Below are 16,193 nucleotides of genomic sequence, written 5' to 3'. Positions count from 1 at the left end.
TTAACACATTTTGAACGAAATTCTGTCTATTTGTCCAAAAACAGTCAGATCAAAAAATAAAAACAAAAATGAACTGAGGTCAGAACGAAGTCCTCCCGTCGTGAAGAGCGGAACTATGTTCCTGCCTGTGTTTCTTGCCGGGAGAGGATCGTGGTGGCACGCGGGAATGCTGTACGAGATGGCGGTCGACACACAGACAGTTTAGGACTCTTTCGGATCCGCCGTGTTGGTCAACTTTCTGCCTTATTGTATTCCTGCCTCTGACCCGATCTATGGAGGGGGGGAAACCGAGCCTGGCTCTGGTCTATCAGGCGGTCCAGGCCTTGTACCATGACCCGGACCCAGCAGGAAAGGAGCGAGCCTCGGTGTGGCTCGGGGAGCTGCAGAGATCGGTAAGAAAATGGGAGAGGCCGGGCGACTGGAGCTGGGGAGCAGTAGTGTGGAGGACGGAGGGGTCCGAGGTGGTTTTCGTGTGGTCTGTGTGGACTGAACTCCAACATTTTCCTGTTTAATAAACGACAGATGGACTGAACTGCGCAGTCTCAGAGGAGCTGCAGGTTGCCGATAGCATCATGGCTAAGCTAAGCTAGCTAGTTAAATGAATGGATGAAAACAAACTGTTAGCTGTGTGTATGGCTTCGTTAGCTGAGCGCAGTCAGTTAATAACTTCAATACAAACGCTGTGGTTTTGATTAACTTAGTGTTTTTGCTGTTCAAAGTACAAAATGTCCTGATGGTAGACCGAGATTCAGTGTTTTAGTCTCAGAGGATTTCAGCAGGCCCGGTTTGCTGCACAGAGCTAGCTCTGTTAGCATGGCTAAGGTAACTGCTACGGTCACGTTGAGTGTGACTTACTGTAACGAGTCAAACGTTTAAAGTTAGTGACCACCGAAGCTGGCGTTCAGGTTAGCGGACAGGATAACCCTGAACCGAACTATATTCAAAAACCTTACACCTGTTTTCCTGCAAGGGTGCTTTCCGAAGTTAACGACTATCAGGCAGAAACCGTCTCACTTCGATGGTGTCAGTTTGAACCATGAGTGATTCAGACCGGCTCAACATGAGGTTCGTCAGTTTGTGTTAGAACAGCAGAACCAGTGTCAGGCGCGTGTTTGGCCTGAACTTGGTGCTCACATTACTTTGTGTTTTGGAAGTTATTCAAAGTGACCTGAGCCTGTTTATTTCCGGCCTCAGACCGGGGCAGGTGTTCAGGCTCCAGGTGGGTGGTTTTATGAATTGGAGCTGTTGTCTTCACTCTCTGGTGAATCACGTCTGCTGGCTCAGTGACACAGTGAACTGCTGACGTGTTTGCTGCTGTGGTTGCTGTTGTTATCAGCGTCAGTCTGATGAATCTGATTCAGCACATTTTGGTCTTGATGTGCCTCTAAAAACCGACACTGTGACTGATTCTAAGTCCCACATGAACCAGCACAGACTGGACAGTCAGAGTCTGCTTGTGTCTCTGGACTGTCTCTCAGACTGGATTGTACCTGCACAGGTAACAGTCATCGCACTGCTCAGTTCATTTTCTAAGAACACACGTGGTTTGTTCCGATCTGGTTCCTGAATCTGATTATTCAGACTGACCCTAACTCATTCTGTTGAGTTCGGGTCAGTTACTTTCTCTGCTGGTTTTTAATGAGACCACCACAGCTAACGGATCATCAGTCCCTGTGATGTGGATCTCTGCAGACCAGGATCTCTGAATTCGAGTGTGGCTCAGGCCGCGTCTGTCTGTCCGACCCCACCTGAGCCCGATGCAGTAAACATAAGGCGAAGCACAGAGTTTGTTTTACGCTGTCACACAGTTGTTGTTCCCGTGGTTACAGCTTGCATGTCTCCTCTGATTACACGTGTGGACACTCTGTAAATGACCGTATGAAGGCATTGTTTTATACACACACACACACACACACACACACACACACACACACACACACAGTGTCACCAGCAGCCTCGCCCAGCTGCCGTGACCGAACCTGAACACCATGTCTAAACGTTTGTCTGACGTCAGCTCCCTGTGGACCCTCGACGCTGAGTCCGGTCCTCAGATTCCAGATCTCTGCCGTGTTGTTTTCTCTCAGGTCCTCAGCAGCCAATCAGACTTTCTGTGTGAGGACGTTGAGAAGTGGACTCCCTGTAGATCCTGATCAGACCAGTCGGTCAGGTCTGTGTTGTTGAAGTAAACACTGATGTTACTTTGTGTTTTGGAGGTTTGTTGATTTTGAGCGCAGGAACTCAGACCAGAACCAGGTCCAGGTTTTAGATTGGGTTCCAGGTGTGCACTAACCCGATTTTACTACCAGCCAGCATGACGGCACAGAAGTCCTTTAACCACAATGTCCTGTCCCACAGACCAGCGTCCCTCAGACCGACAGGAGTCTGCATGGGTCAGAAAATCAGTCTGAGAGGTTACCAGATGTTTGACATAATGAGGAAAAACAACAAGTCTCAGCTGAATTTTTCATTTTACAAACTTTCAATAAACAAGGAAATGATCTGTGACAGGATGAAGTCAAACATACAACATCTGAAGTCTGACTGAAAGCTGTCTCATAAAATACTGATTTTAAAAATGATTTGAGATTCTTAGAGATGTTTCATTAAGCCTAACAACCAGCAAAGCCCCGCCCACCAAGCTACGATGGTTCGAATAACTGAGGAGAAAAAATAAAAGCATGAAAATAAAAGCACACACAACCTCGTGCAACAGAAGATGAAAAGGGTTTGAGATTTTTGTGATTTGAAAAAAGCGTGACTGGACGGCTGAAAACAAAGCTCTGCATCAGAAATGACAGCAGCACGGGCCAATCAAAAGGCTAAATGACTTCTGATGTCATTGTTCCATTTCAGGAAGTCGTAAAAAGTGGAAGCTGAAGTGGCTCAGCTCAGTGCTGCTGCTGAAATATAAAATTCTGCTTTAGTTAAACTGACGGATGAAAAAGGTTCATGAGACACGGTGAAGTTCGTCTGTGACGACTCGTCTTCATGTGTGACGTTAGAATAAAAAGCCCGGCACAGGTGGAATGACATCACTTCCTGTCATGTTCTACAGATGTATGCATGGGAGATCTCCGACCAGCTGCTGCAGCTCAAACAGGACGTGGAGTCCTGTTACTTTGCTGCTCAGACGATGAAGATGAAGATCCAAACGTCGTTCTACGAGCTTCCACCTGAGACCCACAATGCACTGCGAGACTCGCTGCTCACCCACATCCAGAACCTTAAAGACCTGTCACCCGTCATCGTCACACAGGTAAGCGGGAACGCGTCCGAATCCTCAGGAGATGTTTCTTTGTTTTGGTTTTTGTCGACCCGTGATGACCTGAACGTCTGAGAGCCGCGGTGCTGCCCACAGGTTCACCTGCTGCACACTAATGTTGAATTAAAGCTGTGCTAACATCAAGTGAACGTCACGTGAATGCTCTGTTGTTTTCTGCAGTCACACTGACGTTAACTTTACTCTGAAGCTGTTTGCTTCCTGCAGTGGAAACTCATGTCATCACATCAGGTTCATGTTTCACAGCCTGACGGGCGTCGACACCTGACGGCAGCAGCACCGACCGAAATAACCACAACAGACTGGTTTCTCTCCCAAACTCATTTTTCTCTTCTGTGATCGTTTCTGCTCAAAAAGCTTTGACAGAAAACCGATTGATCAGGAGCTCCTGTGAGTCTTCTGTAAGCAGGTAGTGAGAAGTTAAAGACTCTGAAAACCAAAACTAAGTAGAACAAAGTTTTCTTCTGAGTGTGAACACTGAACGTTACCTGTAAGTAACCAACAGCACCACAACACAAGGACGGAAAGTGAAAATCATGAAGTCACCCGGATGAAAGTAGCAGAGAGTTTGACACATTCATTACATCAGCTGTCGGTTTTTAACCAAAGTTACATCATTTTAACCAAAGGAAACCAGACGTTAACAAGCCCAGAAGAAGTGAGGAAACAAGAAGCTTCCTGACAAAGTGTTGAAATTTAGATCCGTTCTTTAAAGTTTAGATCCGTTCTTTAAAGTTTAGATCCGTTCTTTAAAGTTTAGATCAGTTCTTTAAAGTTTAGATCAGTTCTTTAAAGTTTAGATCCGTTCTTTAAAGTTTAGATCCGTTCTTTAAAGTTTAGATCCGTTCTTTACAGTTTAGATCAGTTCTTTAAAGTTTAGATCAGTTCTTTAAAGTTTAGATCAGTTCTTTAAAGTTTAGATCAGTTCTTTAAAGTTTAGATCAGTTCTTTAAAGTATATTTTGATTTGTTAAAGTTCATATCAGTTTATCAATGTTTATACTGGGTTCTTTAAGTTTAATTGGGTTCTTTAAGTTCATCAAAGTGTGGCAGCTCTCCTGCGCGACACATTATGGGCGAGTATGGGACGAAGTGTAGACGTGACACCCAAACCTTCTGAGGCCGGTGTTACTCCACAGAGACGCATCAGTGAAGGGTTTGAACCACAGACACTGACTGGACTCACAGACAGACACAGACTGGACTCTACAGACAGACACACTGACTGGACTCACAGACAGACACAGACTGGACTCTACAGACAGACACTGACTGGACTCTACAGACAGACACTGACTGGACTCACAGACAGACACAGACTGGACTCTACAGACAGACACTGACTGGACTCACAGACAGACACAGACTGGACTCTACAGACAGACACTGACTGGACTCTACAGACAGACACTGACTGGACTCTACAGACAGACACTGACTGGACTCTACAGACAGACACTGACTGGACTCACAGACAGACACAGACTGGACTCACAGACAGACACAGACTGGACTCTACAGACAGACACACTGACTGGACTCTACAGACAGACACAGACTGGACTCTACAGACAGACACACTGACTGGACTCACAGACAGTCACACAGACTGGACTCTACAGACAGACACACTGACTGGACTCACAGACAGACACTGACTGGACTCACAGACAGACACTGACTGGACTCACAGACAGACACAGACTGGACTCACAGACAGACACAGACTGGACTCTACAGACAGACACACTGACTGGACTCACAGACAGTCACACAGACTGGACTCTACAGACAGACACAGACTGGACTCTACAGACAGACACTGACTGGACTCACAGACAGACACTGACTGGACTCACAGACAGACACACTGACTCATGAGCAGTTGCCTCACTGGATGAACATCCATCACATCGGTCGCCCGCCTTCCGCCTCTCGTGTTTATGAACTATGATAATGTGGTCACGGGGCACCGTGTCACTCCTTCCTCCTCTCCTCGGGGGAGAGCGGGGTGGATCAGAGGAGTACCACAGGAAGAGGAAGGAACCCGTTGTGCTGCAACAGCAGCTGTGTGAGCGGGTCAGATGATTGGCCTGCCGAGGTGAAATGTTGAAACGCTGCTGCTGGTGTTTCACTGGATACACAGGGATGATTTCAAGAAAGAACAAAAATACGGGGCCGTGCTGGTATTTCAGGTCCTGCTGCTGCTCCCACTGGTCACAAAGTGTGACCGAACGGCCGCAGCCTGAAGCTCTTTGCTCATTAAAGCGTACGTTGGGGTCATTGTTGATGTTTCGGAGGCCGGATGGAGAGCCTGCTTCATTTTGTACATGTCATTATTTAAAGGGCTGATCTGACGTGTGAGACCTCTGTTGACTTTGCTTTAATCCTCTGTTGATTGGTCGTGTCTTTTCTGCCTCAGCTGGCTTTGGCCATCGCAGATCTCGCTCTTCAGATGGCCTCGTGGAAAGGATGCGTTCACACACTCATAGAAAAGTAAGAATTCACACAACCAAACTTCTCTCACGCAGGGTTTGTCGACTGTAGACAGGAAGTACAAACATGGCACATGGTTTTTCTTTCTTGCCTGCAAAAGGACTTGAATATTTAAGTTGACTGTAGTGGAGAGGTGTGTGTGACACTCACTGAGGTGTGTTAAACCACCTGCAGGAGGGTTTAGTGTTTTACAGGTATGACGCCTAAAACTTTCACACCTGCAGTCACCAGAGTGAAGTTTGACAAACGGCCTTATTTTCTGAATGTAACACCAGAGATTTATCTTGTCTGAGGTCAGCTGGTGTCCTCCTCCTCTGATTCACCTGTGCATGTCTCCGCCCTCTCTCAGGTACAACAATGACATCAGCTCGATGCCCTTCCTCATAGAGATTCTCACTGTGCTGCCGGAGGAAGTTCATAGTCGATCTCTACGGATTGGAGCCAATCGTAGGACAGAGATCATAGAGGATCTGGCTTATTACTCCAGCACTGTCGTCACTCTGTTGGTGAGAAACGTCGACCGTCTGTCACCTCGCCGTTTTACTCGTCATCAGCCTCATAATATACAAGCCCGAAAAGTTGTGACTGTGTAAAACTCTGGTTTATTAGATTTACACAAGTATTACAGGATGTTTTCAATGAATCAGCCAAACATCTGTCAGCTGTAGAAGCTAAAGAGACGAGAGTGCGACACTCGTCATCCTGCTTCTTTACGTTTACTGTCTGAGTGGGGTGCCATCATGGCCTTTGTGTTTTTATTTCATCTTTAGACAACATGTGTGGAGAAGACCGGGAATGATGAGAAGATGTTCATCAAGGTGTTTCGCTGTTTGGGCAGCTGGTTCAATCTGGGAGTCCTCGACAGTAACTTCATGGCCAGTAACCAGCTGCTCATAGTCCTCTTCCAAGTCCTGGTGAGAGTCAGCTTCCTGTTCACGTACAGTCTGCGCTGTATGAAATAAGCTGCTGATGTTCTCCGTCATGGTCTTCTGTCTCTACAGCAGAGGGACGAAACCTCAACCAACCTCCACGAGGCGGCGTCGGACTGCGTCTGCTCGGCTCTCTACGCCATAGAAAACGTGGACACCAACATGGCGTTAGCTCTGCAGCTCTTCCAGGGCGTCCTGACGCTGGAGACGGCTTATCACATGGCCGTGGCCCGAGAAGACCTCGACAAGTGAGGACACGCGGGAAACGACTGTGATTGTGTTGTTCAGGGACGATGTCGGTGTCATCAGTTGCATTTGTGTTTGACTTTTGTCCTCAGAGTGCTGAACTACTGCAGGATCTTCACCGAACTCTGTGAGACGTTTTTAGAGACCACAGTCAGAAGTCCAGGCCAGGGTATGGGAGACCTGAGGACACTGGAGCTGCTGCTGATCTGTGCAGGACACCCACAGTACGAGGTAGGAGAACAACCGCAGTACCGCTGACGTCAGCACTAACAGCCGCAGTGAAGACGACCACAGCACTGCAGCGCCGTCTGCTCTGTGATCCAGGCTGTGCAGAAGTCCTTCACCATCTTCTCATAGTTCTGCTCTCTGTGTGTCTGTCTCTGTCCACCTTGTAGATCTGTACCTTCAGATACTAACCTGGTGTTTGTGTCCCCCGTCGTGTTCTCACTCAGGTGGTGGAGATCTCCTTTAACTTCTGGTACCGTCTTGGGGAACACCTGTATAAAATCAATGACGCAGCTCTTCACACCATCTTCAGACCGTACATCCAGAGGCTTCTGCACTGCTTGGCCCGACACTGTCAGCTCGATCCAGACCACGTGAGTCCTCCGATTCAGTCTGCAGAAGGACCACCGGCCACTCGCCATCAGACGAATCCCGTTTGAAACCTTGTTTATGTCCTAGTTGAAATGCACGTCATCAGCCTGAATGTGAAGACAATGCTTTCTGAATCTTGGCCTTCAGTGTGAAGTTATTTTCACTCGACAGGAGGGAATCCCAGAGGAAACTGATGATTTCGGCGAGTTCAGGATGAGAGTCTCCGACCTCGTTAAAGACGTCATCTTTCTGGTTGGCTCCATGGAGTGTTTCTCTCAGGTAACTCAGTGTCTGCTGGGTAAACGTTCACACTCAGGTCAGCCTGTGTCTGATGTTGGAGGTTCTAGAGTTGCAGCTTTCAGTTACTTTAGTAATGGAGTATTCTGATAAAAAATACTTTTAAGATCTAGTTAAGATGAATTCTGAGTAGAAACTAGAAGAAAATGAAAAGGTTTTACAGCCTTGGAGAGCAAAGATTACACTGATGGATGCTCTTGTGTTTCCTCACTTCGTTCATCTGTTGATGGCGTCTCGCTGACCACCAGCAGCTTTCTGTAAATGTTTTGAACAGAACATTTTGAAACTCCTTCGGAATAATAAGCCTGACAAAGTGAAACAGCAGTACACGTGAACTTCACCTGGAAATGCTGCTTTCAATCTTCTCTTGCCAATATGAAATAAAACCATCCTGGTCCTTGAACTGTTGATGGATGGAGGCCCTCTTTACGGGACACACACTGAGAAACTGAATGCTTTTTGATAGCGTGGGTGGTTTCCTTTCACGCCGTCACCTTTGCTGTGTTATCTGTGTTGCTTCGTGTGGTCAGAGTTCAGGTTTCAGTCAGCTGCTCTCAGAACTGGTGATCAAAACAAAGAAAAATCAAATAATGTAGAATTAGATTTTACCTGACAAGACGCTCTGTTTGTTCTCAGTTATATTCTACGTTAAAAGAAGGGAACCCTTCCTGGGAGGTGACGGAGGCCGTCCTCTTCATCATGGCTGCCATTGCAAAAAGCGTTGATCCGTGAGTATCTGAGTCCTTTTGTCATCTGGAAGCTGTTTCCTTCAGAACAGGATGAAAATATTCTGAAAAGCAGAAACTCGACGTGTTAAAGTTATCGCTGCTTCCGTTTCTGCCGCGCTCATCAATATAATTTCAGGTGTCTCCTCTGACTCAGTTTGTGTTGATGTTTCAGGGAGAACAACCCAACGCTGTCGGAGGTGTTGCAGCAGGTGGTTCTACTTCCTGAAAGCGTCCACATGGCGGTTCGTTACACAAGCATCGAGCTGGTCGGAGAGATGAGCGAGGTCGTGGACAGAAATCCAAGATTCCTCGGTACTAGTTCAAGAGTTAGCATCAGCTGGGTGTGGTCCGAGGGTGGGCTGATGTCGTAAAGGTCTGATCTTAAAGAGCATCATCAGATTCAGACGTGAAGGTTTAACTTCTCCTTCCTTTTCCTGCTTCTGCACAGGATATTTCACAGGCTCCGTCTGAACATCACTGTCTGATGCCACAAGCCACAATGACTGAGAGCTTATGAGGAAGTTAGCAAAACTGTTTGTGTGTCTTAAACTGCACAAATCACTGGACTAATAAGTAGAAAATAGAGATATATAGAAATAAGCTGCCGTCGCCTTGTTGGAACGTGTTTTCCTCCTCTTGAGGACACTTGTCTTTACTGTCTGGACTCTCTGATTTGTTTTCACTCTTATTTTGTAAACCTGACTGTATTTCCTCTTCTGGCCAGACCCGGTGTTGAACTACCTGATGAAAGGTCTCCGAGAGAAACCTCTGGCATCGGCAGCAGCGAAGGCGATCCACAACATCTGTTCAGTGTGCAGAGATCACATGGCTCAACACTTCCAGGGGCTGCTGGACATCGCTCGCGCCCTCGACTCCTTCGCCCTGTCCACCGAGGCCGCTGTAGGACTGCTTAAAGGTACGTTACTACACCTGTAGTGACATCATCAGGTCAGTGCACCCTGCAGGCGGCATAGAGGAGCAGCCGTGACACGGCAGAGGCTCCACGTGTGAGCGTGGCGGTGGTCCCGCTCAGGCCGTCCCTCTGCTCCCAGCTGGAGCTGAACAGACACGTAAACTGAACGCTGGTGATGAAGGTGCGTTTCATCCTGTACGGAGACTGCACAGCTCCAGTCATTTGTGTGTTTACCTGCACAGGTACAGCCCTGGTCCTAGCTCGTCTTCCTCTGGAGAAGATTGCAGAGTGTCTGAGTGACCTGTGTGCTGTCCAGGTCATGGCTCTGAAGAAGGTCCGTGTGTGTTTTTAGTCTCAACGTTTCAATCAGAGTTTGAGTGTTTGGAGAAACTGAAGGTCTGAAGTGACACAAATCCAACCAAAACTCTCTTTTTCATTCAGCTTCTGGCTGAAGAATCTACAAATGGTAAATCAGCCGATCCCACAGTTTGGCTGGACAGACTGGCCGTTATCTTCAGGTGAGTGTACCTGTTGTTCTACCTGTAGTCAAATGTTATTCAGACTTGATGTAAATGAGGGAGCGGCGGACAGTGAACGCTTTGTTTGTCCCTCAGACACACAAACCCCATCGTGGAGAACGGACAGACTCACCCCTGTCAGAAAGTCATCCAGGAGGTAAAACACTTGCACTTACACAAACTCACCTCGTTTCACCTGAGGTTTACCTGGAAGAGTAATTTGCATATATACACATGAGAAGTATTTGTAGTAATGAATAACCTGAACCGTGTGGCACAGCTGGAGATCAGACCTGTTATTAATGAGGTTTACCTGTGTCACAGATCTGATACGATGTGTTATTACCGTACCTTACCTGTGTGCTGTCACCTGTTGTATGTTACCCATGGGACTCACCTGCAGATCTGGCCGGTGCTGTCGGAGACTCTGAACACTCATCAGGCTGATAACAGGATTGTGGAGCGATGCTGTCGCTGTCTCAGGTTTGCTGTGCGATGCGTCGGGAAAGGCTCAGCCTCCCTGCTGCAGCCACTCGTCACTCAGGTGAGACACACCTGGACTGACGCACCTGTCCTATGGAGTCTGGACTTTCTGTCAGTTTTAACACAGCTGTTCATTGGATGTTTGTTGTCATCAGATGGTGAGTGTGTACCAGGTGTATCCACACTCCTGCTTCCTCTACCTGGGCAGCATCCTGGTGGATGAGTACGGCATGGAGGACGGCTGCAGGCAGGGACTGCTTGACATGTTACAGGTAAACACACACCTCCCCACCAAGTGAACACACACCTGTCCGCCAGGCAACAGACCCTAACCCTAACCCCTTTCCCTTCAGGCTCTGTGTATGCCAACCTTCCAGCTGTTGGAGCAGCAGAATGGTCTTAGGAATCATCCCGACACTGTGGACGACCTGTTCAGACTAGCTACCAGGTAAGTCGGCAGGTTCGCCCGATGACATAACATTTATCTACGAGGTTTAATCCAGGAATGTCCTCTGATGTCCACCTGATGTCCACCGGTCTGTCTCTGTCTGTTCAGGTTTGTCCAGAGGAGTCCCGTGACTTTACTCAGCAGCAGCATCATCGTTCACATCATCCAGTGCGCCATCGCCGCCACCTCACTGGACCACCGAGACGCCAACTGCAGCGTCATGAAGTTTGTCCGAGACCTTATTCACACCGGAGTCGCCAATGATGTGAGTGGGCAGAAATAAACAGAGTAAAACTACACTGAAGGTTCAGGTTCAAGGCCAAAGTTCACTGAGAGCTCAATGAAAACATGTCAAAGAATGAAACTTTCAGAAACGTGTGACTCAGCAGAAAACGGTGTTCATACACACCACAGTTTGGTGTGCTTTTGGTACAGCTAGAAAACAAACAGGAAATGTAGAAAACCCTGCGGGTTGGCACGGCCGGACGTTTGATTTCCCCTCAGGAGAGACGTAACAGGCCGCCGGCTGTGATTCCTTCACAGCTGCAGCTTGAGCTGGTTTGTACGGGCAGGCACAGGTGAAGGTACGTCGACGTGAGGCTGAGGAACCTGAACCATGTGCTTCATTCACAGACACAGAGATCATGTTATTTAGTAGTTTACTGACATTCAACTATTCAACTGAAAGTAGGTTTCATTGAGTAAATGTCATGGGAGGATCCTCTGGCTTTGTATTTGACATCTGAATGGCAGTGAGGCTACGTGAGCTTAACTAACCGAGACGAAGCCGACGAGCTGATCGATGACAGCTGCTGCGCTGCCACACCTGTCCAGGTCAAACTCTACAATTTCTGTTTGATGTTCGGGACCGCAGGCCGAACGCCAAGCACAGAGCAGTTTGGGACGTCCCATCACACCCCCACCAGCGTGATAATGATGTCTGTCCTCTGTCTGTGCAGCACGAGGAGGACTTTGAGGTGAGGAAGCAGCTGATTGGTCAGGCCATGGAGCAGCATGGACAGCAGCTCGTCACTCAGCTGATGCACTCGTGTTGTTTCTGTCTGCCGCCATACACGCTGCCGGACGTCGCCGAGGTGCTGTGGGAGGTCATGGTGTTCGACAGACCTGTGAGTGTAAACAGTAATACCTGGTCAGGTGTGTCACCTGTCGCTCCTCAGGCACTGATGTTTAATCTGCCTTTTGTTTCAGACGTTCTGTCGCTGGTTAGAAAATGCTCTGAAAGGTTTACCGAAGGAGACCTCAGGAGGAGCCGTGACTGTCACTCACAAACAGCTGACTGACTTCCACAAACAGGTCACCAGGTGAGGTACCTGCAGCACCTGCAGCAAGAGATATATGAGCAACACGAGCAACCAGGAACTTACTTGTGACACTGACTAATTGGTCTCCTTCTCACTGGCCAAACCAAACCCTCCTTCACCTGTAAAGATAAACTGACTCTGAGTTACGTTCAGGTGTTTAATTGCAGCCAGGTGTGAAAGGTTCTGTGACACGTGACTCTTCACTTGGTATTTTTATTAAACGTCAGACAAATGATTGAATGTGCTGAATCAAGTTAACAACCTTTGAGAAAGTCTGCGTGTCGCCTGTTATGAAAACCCTTCAGGCAGACGTGGACGAGTGCTCTGATTGGCTGACATGTAGTGATTGATTATTGGGTTGGGGAGAACGAACAGAAGACACCTCGAAATCAACAGTGATTAAGTCTTTTACCACATTACATTTAAAAAGTCTTCACTTATCATGTGAAACGTCTCCATGTTGAGAGTTTTGCTGCCTTCCAGGATTTTCAACAGAAACTAAAAACCTTGCAGTTCTGAATCAGTTTAAGCATCAAGGATAATGTCAAAGAACAAAGTCTTTTTGGCAACCACAGTTTTTGATGATATCACAGAATTTCCCTCCAGTTTAATCACCAAATGAACCGTGAGGAGGGTGAAGGCTGCTTAGAGTGAGACGATCAATAAAAAGCTCCAGTAATGATTCTTCTGGCAGCAGTGAGTCATCTGAAAAATGTGGATCTCTGAGGCATTCAGGGACGTGAGGAGCAGACAGCGAGGCGTTCAGGGACATCTTGAACAGGATGGGACGTGTTTTTATTGGTAGTATCAGCAGCCCGAGGCCTCTGACAGGTTTTTGTCGAGACTCGTCAGTCTAAATGTGGATTGTGTGAAACTCACGGCGAGTTCGAACTTGTTCTGGAATGACACCTGAGCTCTGAGGAACTCACCTGAACACAGTAACAACAACTGCTGCTGATACAGCAGTCTTGATTCAACCTGGACAGGTATAAAAGATCTTTTACCTGCTGGAGTTTAACATGTTTTTACTGTGAATCAGAAATGATGCAGGAGAAAAAATGTTTGAGCTGCTGTGTTTACTGTTCGATAATTACTGCTCACGTTTAAAACATCACACGAAAGACAAACGTGACAGAACTGAAGAGTAAACATCAGAGAGACAACTGTCTGTAACCATAGTAACAGCTGCTTTTTATCCACCTTTGTGTTTCTTCTTCTCGTTAGTGCCGAGGAGTGTAAACAGGTGTGTTGGGCCATCAGAGAGTTCACCAGACTGTTCCGATAGCTGCGACCTTCACACAACACAACAGGTAACTGTTCACACAACACCTGGTGACTGTGCACACAACACAACAGGTAACTGTTCACACAACACCTGGTGACTGTTCACACAACACCAGGTGACTGTTCACACAACACAACAGGTAACTGTTCACACAACACCAGGTGACTGTTCACACAACACCTGGTGACTGTTCACACAACAACAGGTGACTGTTCACACAACACCAGGTGACTGTTCACACAACACCTGGTGACTGTTCACACGGCAACAGGTGACTGTTCACACGGCAACAGGTGACTGTTCACACGGCAACAGGTGACTGTTCACACAACACAACAGGTAACTGTTCACACGGCAACAGGTGACTGTTCACACGGCAACAGGTGACTGTTCACACAACACAACAGGTGACTGTTCACACAACACCAGGTCACTGTTCACACAACACCAGGTGACTGTTTACACAGCAACAGGTGACTGTTCACACAACAACAGGTGACTGTTCACACAACACAACAGGTGAATGTTCACACAACACCAGGTAACTTGGTTGTTTTTTCTTCTTCAGGTTAAATCTTTTGTTGACCAACATTCAGAGGTGACGGCAAAAAGCTGCGACAGCAGACGGGGATCCAAAGGGACGAGGTGGAGATGTTGAAGACGGAGGGACTTTGAATGTGAAAGAGGACAAATCGCTCTGAAGGAAGGACAGAGTGAAGACTGAACTGACTGAGCCCTCACCCCGACCCCCGACCTCACCTGACCTCACCTGCAGCAGGTGTCGGGTGGGTGTGGTCGGGTCCAGCGGGTGGGCTGGTCAGGACTGAGCGGAGTTCACGAACTGAACTGATGCTGATTAGTCCTGTTGGATCTTCATCAGTGATCAATCGTAGGACGTGCCTGGTCAACAGTTTTTAACAGAAGATTTATTTTTGGGACTTTGGTCGTGATGTTTTTTGTCCATGCCATACAAAGAGCCAAAAGATTTCCCATGATGCTCTTGCCTGAGCGGCTCCCTGTGGAGGCTTAATGCTGGAGGATTTGGCGTCACCTTTGACCTTTTTAACTTTGGTTGAATTTTAGTTGTTTTTCCACAAAGTGAGACAGAGTGAACTCTGGGTAATGAGACAGAGACTGACTGACACCATGACATCATCGGTGATGTAGCCTTGTTGTAAACAATAAAAAAAACAACAACAACTGAAACAACACCTATGTCCGGTTTAGTTTTTAAATTGTCCTGTTTGCCACCGTCTGGTCCGCAGCGTCTCTTTGTCGACTTCGCTGAAGCTGCTGATGTTCGTCAGGAGGTGGAAAAGTTAACCGTGCCAACGTTTGTCAGGCGGCGTGAAGGTCGAGCAAACATTTGTCAAAGCACACAGTCAGTCCTCGTCACTGAAGCCTCCTGTCATCTGACCCACACTGTGGATCTCACCTTTTCTTTAATTGTCCAGGTAAGTCTTTAGGTGTGGAACGGGTTCGTCGCTGCTCCTCTGTGGTTGATGAGTTGAGTCCCTTCAGCTTCGGCACTTCACACTGAGACACCGACGAAGACGAGTGACACAACAGTCAGCTCTCTGCTTTAACAGAAATGTCCTCAAACAGTTCGTCTCCATTTGATGTGCGAGTCCGTCACGGTGGAGGAGACGGCGTCCCAAACAGCTGATCCGTCAGCTGACCTCTGACCTCGTCTGAAACCAGCTCTCAGCGGTGTCTTCACTGTAATCAGCAGGTCGTCTGTGTGGCTTTCTGTGGACTCTGCAAACATGAATGTGTCAATGCTTCTGCTGTAGTTCGAGCTGTGTGATCGAGGTACAACATGGATTCTGTGTGTGATGTCTGTTTGGACTGAACAGCTTAAACAATTATCTTCTTTACTGTTTAATAGAATCATTGAACTGTGGAAGACGTATCTCAGTCTCTCAGAGTCCAAGGCGACGCCTTCAGATGAAGTCAAACGGACGGCTCATAACCTGACGGCAGCACACGTCTTGATGGTTTTGCATGTTTCTTTTAACGGACCCTCAGACACAGAAACGCTCCGATAGGATTCCCAGGAGTCGCAGTGAGTCACTTCGCTGTCAGAGGGAAGTCAGGACGTCTTGAACAGGTCAAATCTGAGCAGGAAACTGATCCAGGTGATGTCAGTGCAGCACTCTGGGTAATGTGATGCCACCCGTACAGCTCCGTGCTTTGTGTTTACACTCGCCTGGTGGAGACCCCGTCTGCTGGGAGTTCTGGTCAAACTGGCTTCTGCTTATTCACACATGATACTCAGACCTGAACCAGACTGTGCTGTGAAACCTGAACCTGAACCAAACAGATCTCACCCCGATGTGTTCTGATCCATCCAGGGCAGAGCAGAAGATTTACTGAGAGATCCAGACAGACGGGATGAGCCTGACTGACGAATGCTCGCAGAAAAGAAACTTTAAAGATTAATGTTCATTTCAGAACTTCTCAGTGCTTGAAAAGGAAACTGATGTTTTGCCTCTTCAGCTCTGACTGACTGGCGAGGAGTCCCAGACATTTATCACTCCAGGACATTCACGGACAGTCACCCTGATGATTTCTCTTACCAGCAGACTCATTCAAATGTAGTTTGCTCTGAATGGATACTGGACCACGACGGCGGGGGGGGGGGGGATACGT

General features: G+C 47.7%; 1 protein-coding gene across 1 annotated transcript; it reads left to right on the top strand.

The window, feature by feature from the left end:
- The first annotated feature begins 133 nt into the window (after positions 1 to 133).
- Positions 134 to 14,717, top strand: tnpo3 (transportin 3). The gene is made up of 23 exons (XM_076722265.1): positions 134 to 392; positions 3,056 to 3,256; positions 5,702 to 5,775; positions 6,125 to 6,281; positions 6,546 to 6,689; positions 6,777 to 6,952; positions 7,043 to 7,181; positions 7,403 to 7,549; positions 7,719 to 7,826; positions 8,481 to 8,572; positions 8,745 to 8,884; positions 9,297 to 9,488; positions 9,728 to 9,819; positions 9,927 to 10,003; positions 10,100 to 10,160; positions 10,407 to 10,547; positions 10,642 to 10,758; positions 10,840 to 10,934; positions 11,043 to 11,199; positions 11,894 to 12,061; positions 12,144 to 12,256; positions 13,481 to 13,566; positions 14,110 to 14,717. The coding sequence occupies exons 1-22, from the start codon at positions 273 to 275 to the stop codon at positions 13,539 to 13,541; spliced, it is 2,772 nt and encodes a 923-aa protein (XP_076578380.1). The 5' UTR covers positions 134 to 272; the 3' UTR covers positions 13,542 to 13,566; positions 14,110 to 14,717.
- Positions 14,718 to 16,193: the final 1,476 nt, after the last annotated feature.

Source organism: Chaetodon auriga, chromosome 22 (genome assembly GCF_051107435.1).
Source record: "Chaetodon auriga isolate fChaAug3 chromosome 22, fChaAug3.hap1, whole genome shotgun sequence".
Classification (NCBI taxonomy): Eukaryota; Metazoa; Chordata; class Actinopteri; order Chaetodontiformes; family Chaetodontidae; genus Chaetodon; species Chaetodon auriga.
This window is presented reverse-complemented; position numbering and strand designations above follow the sequence as displayed.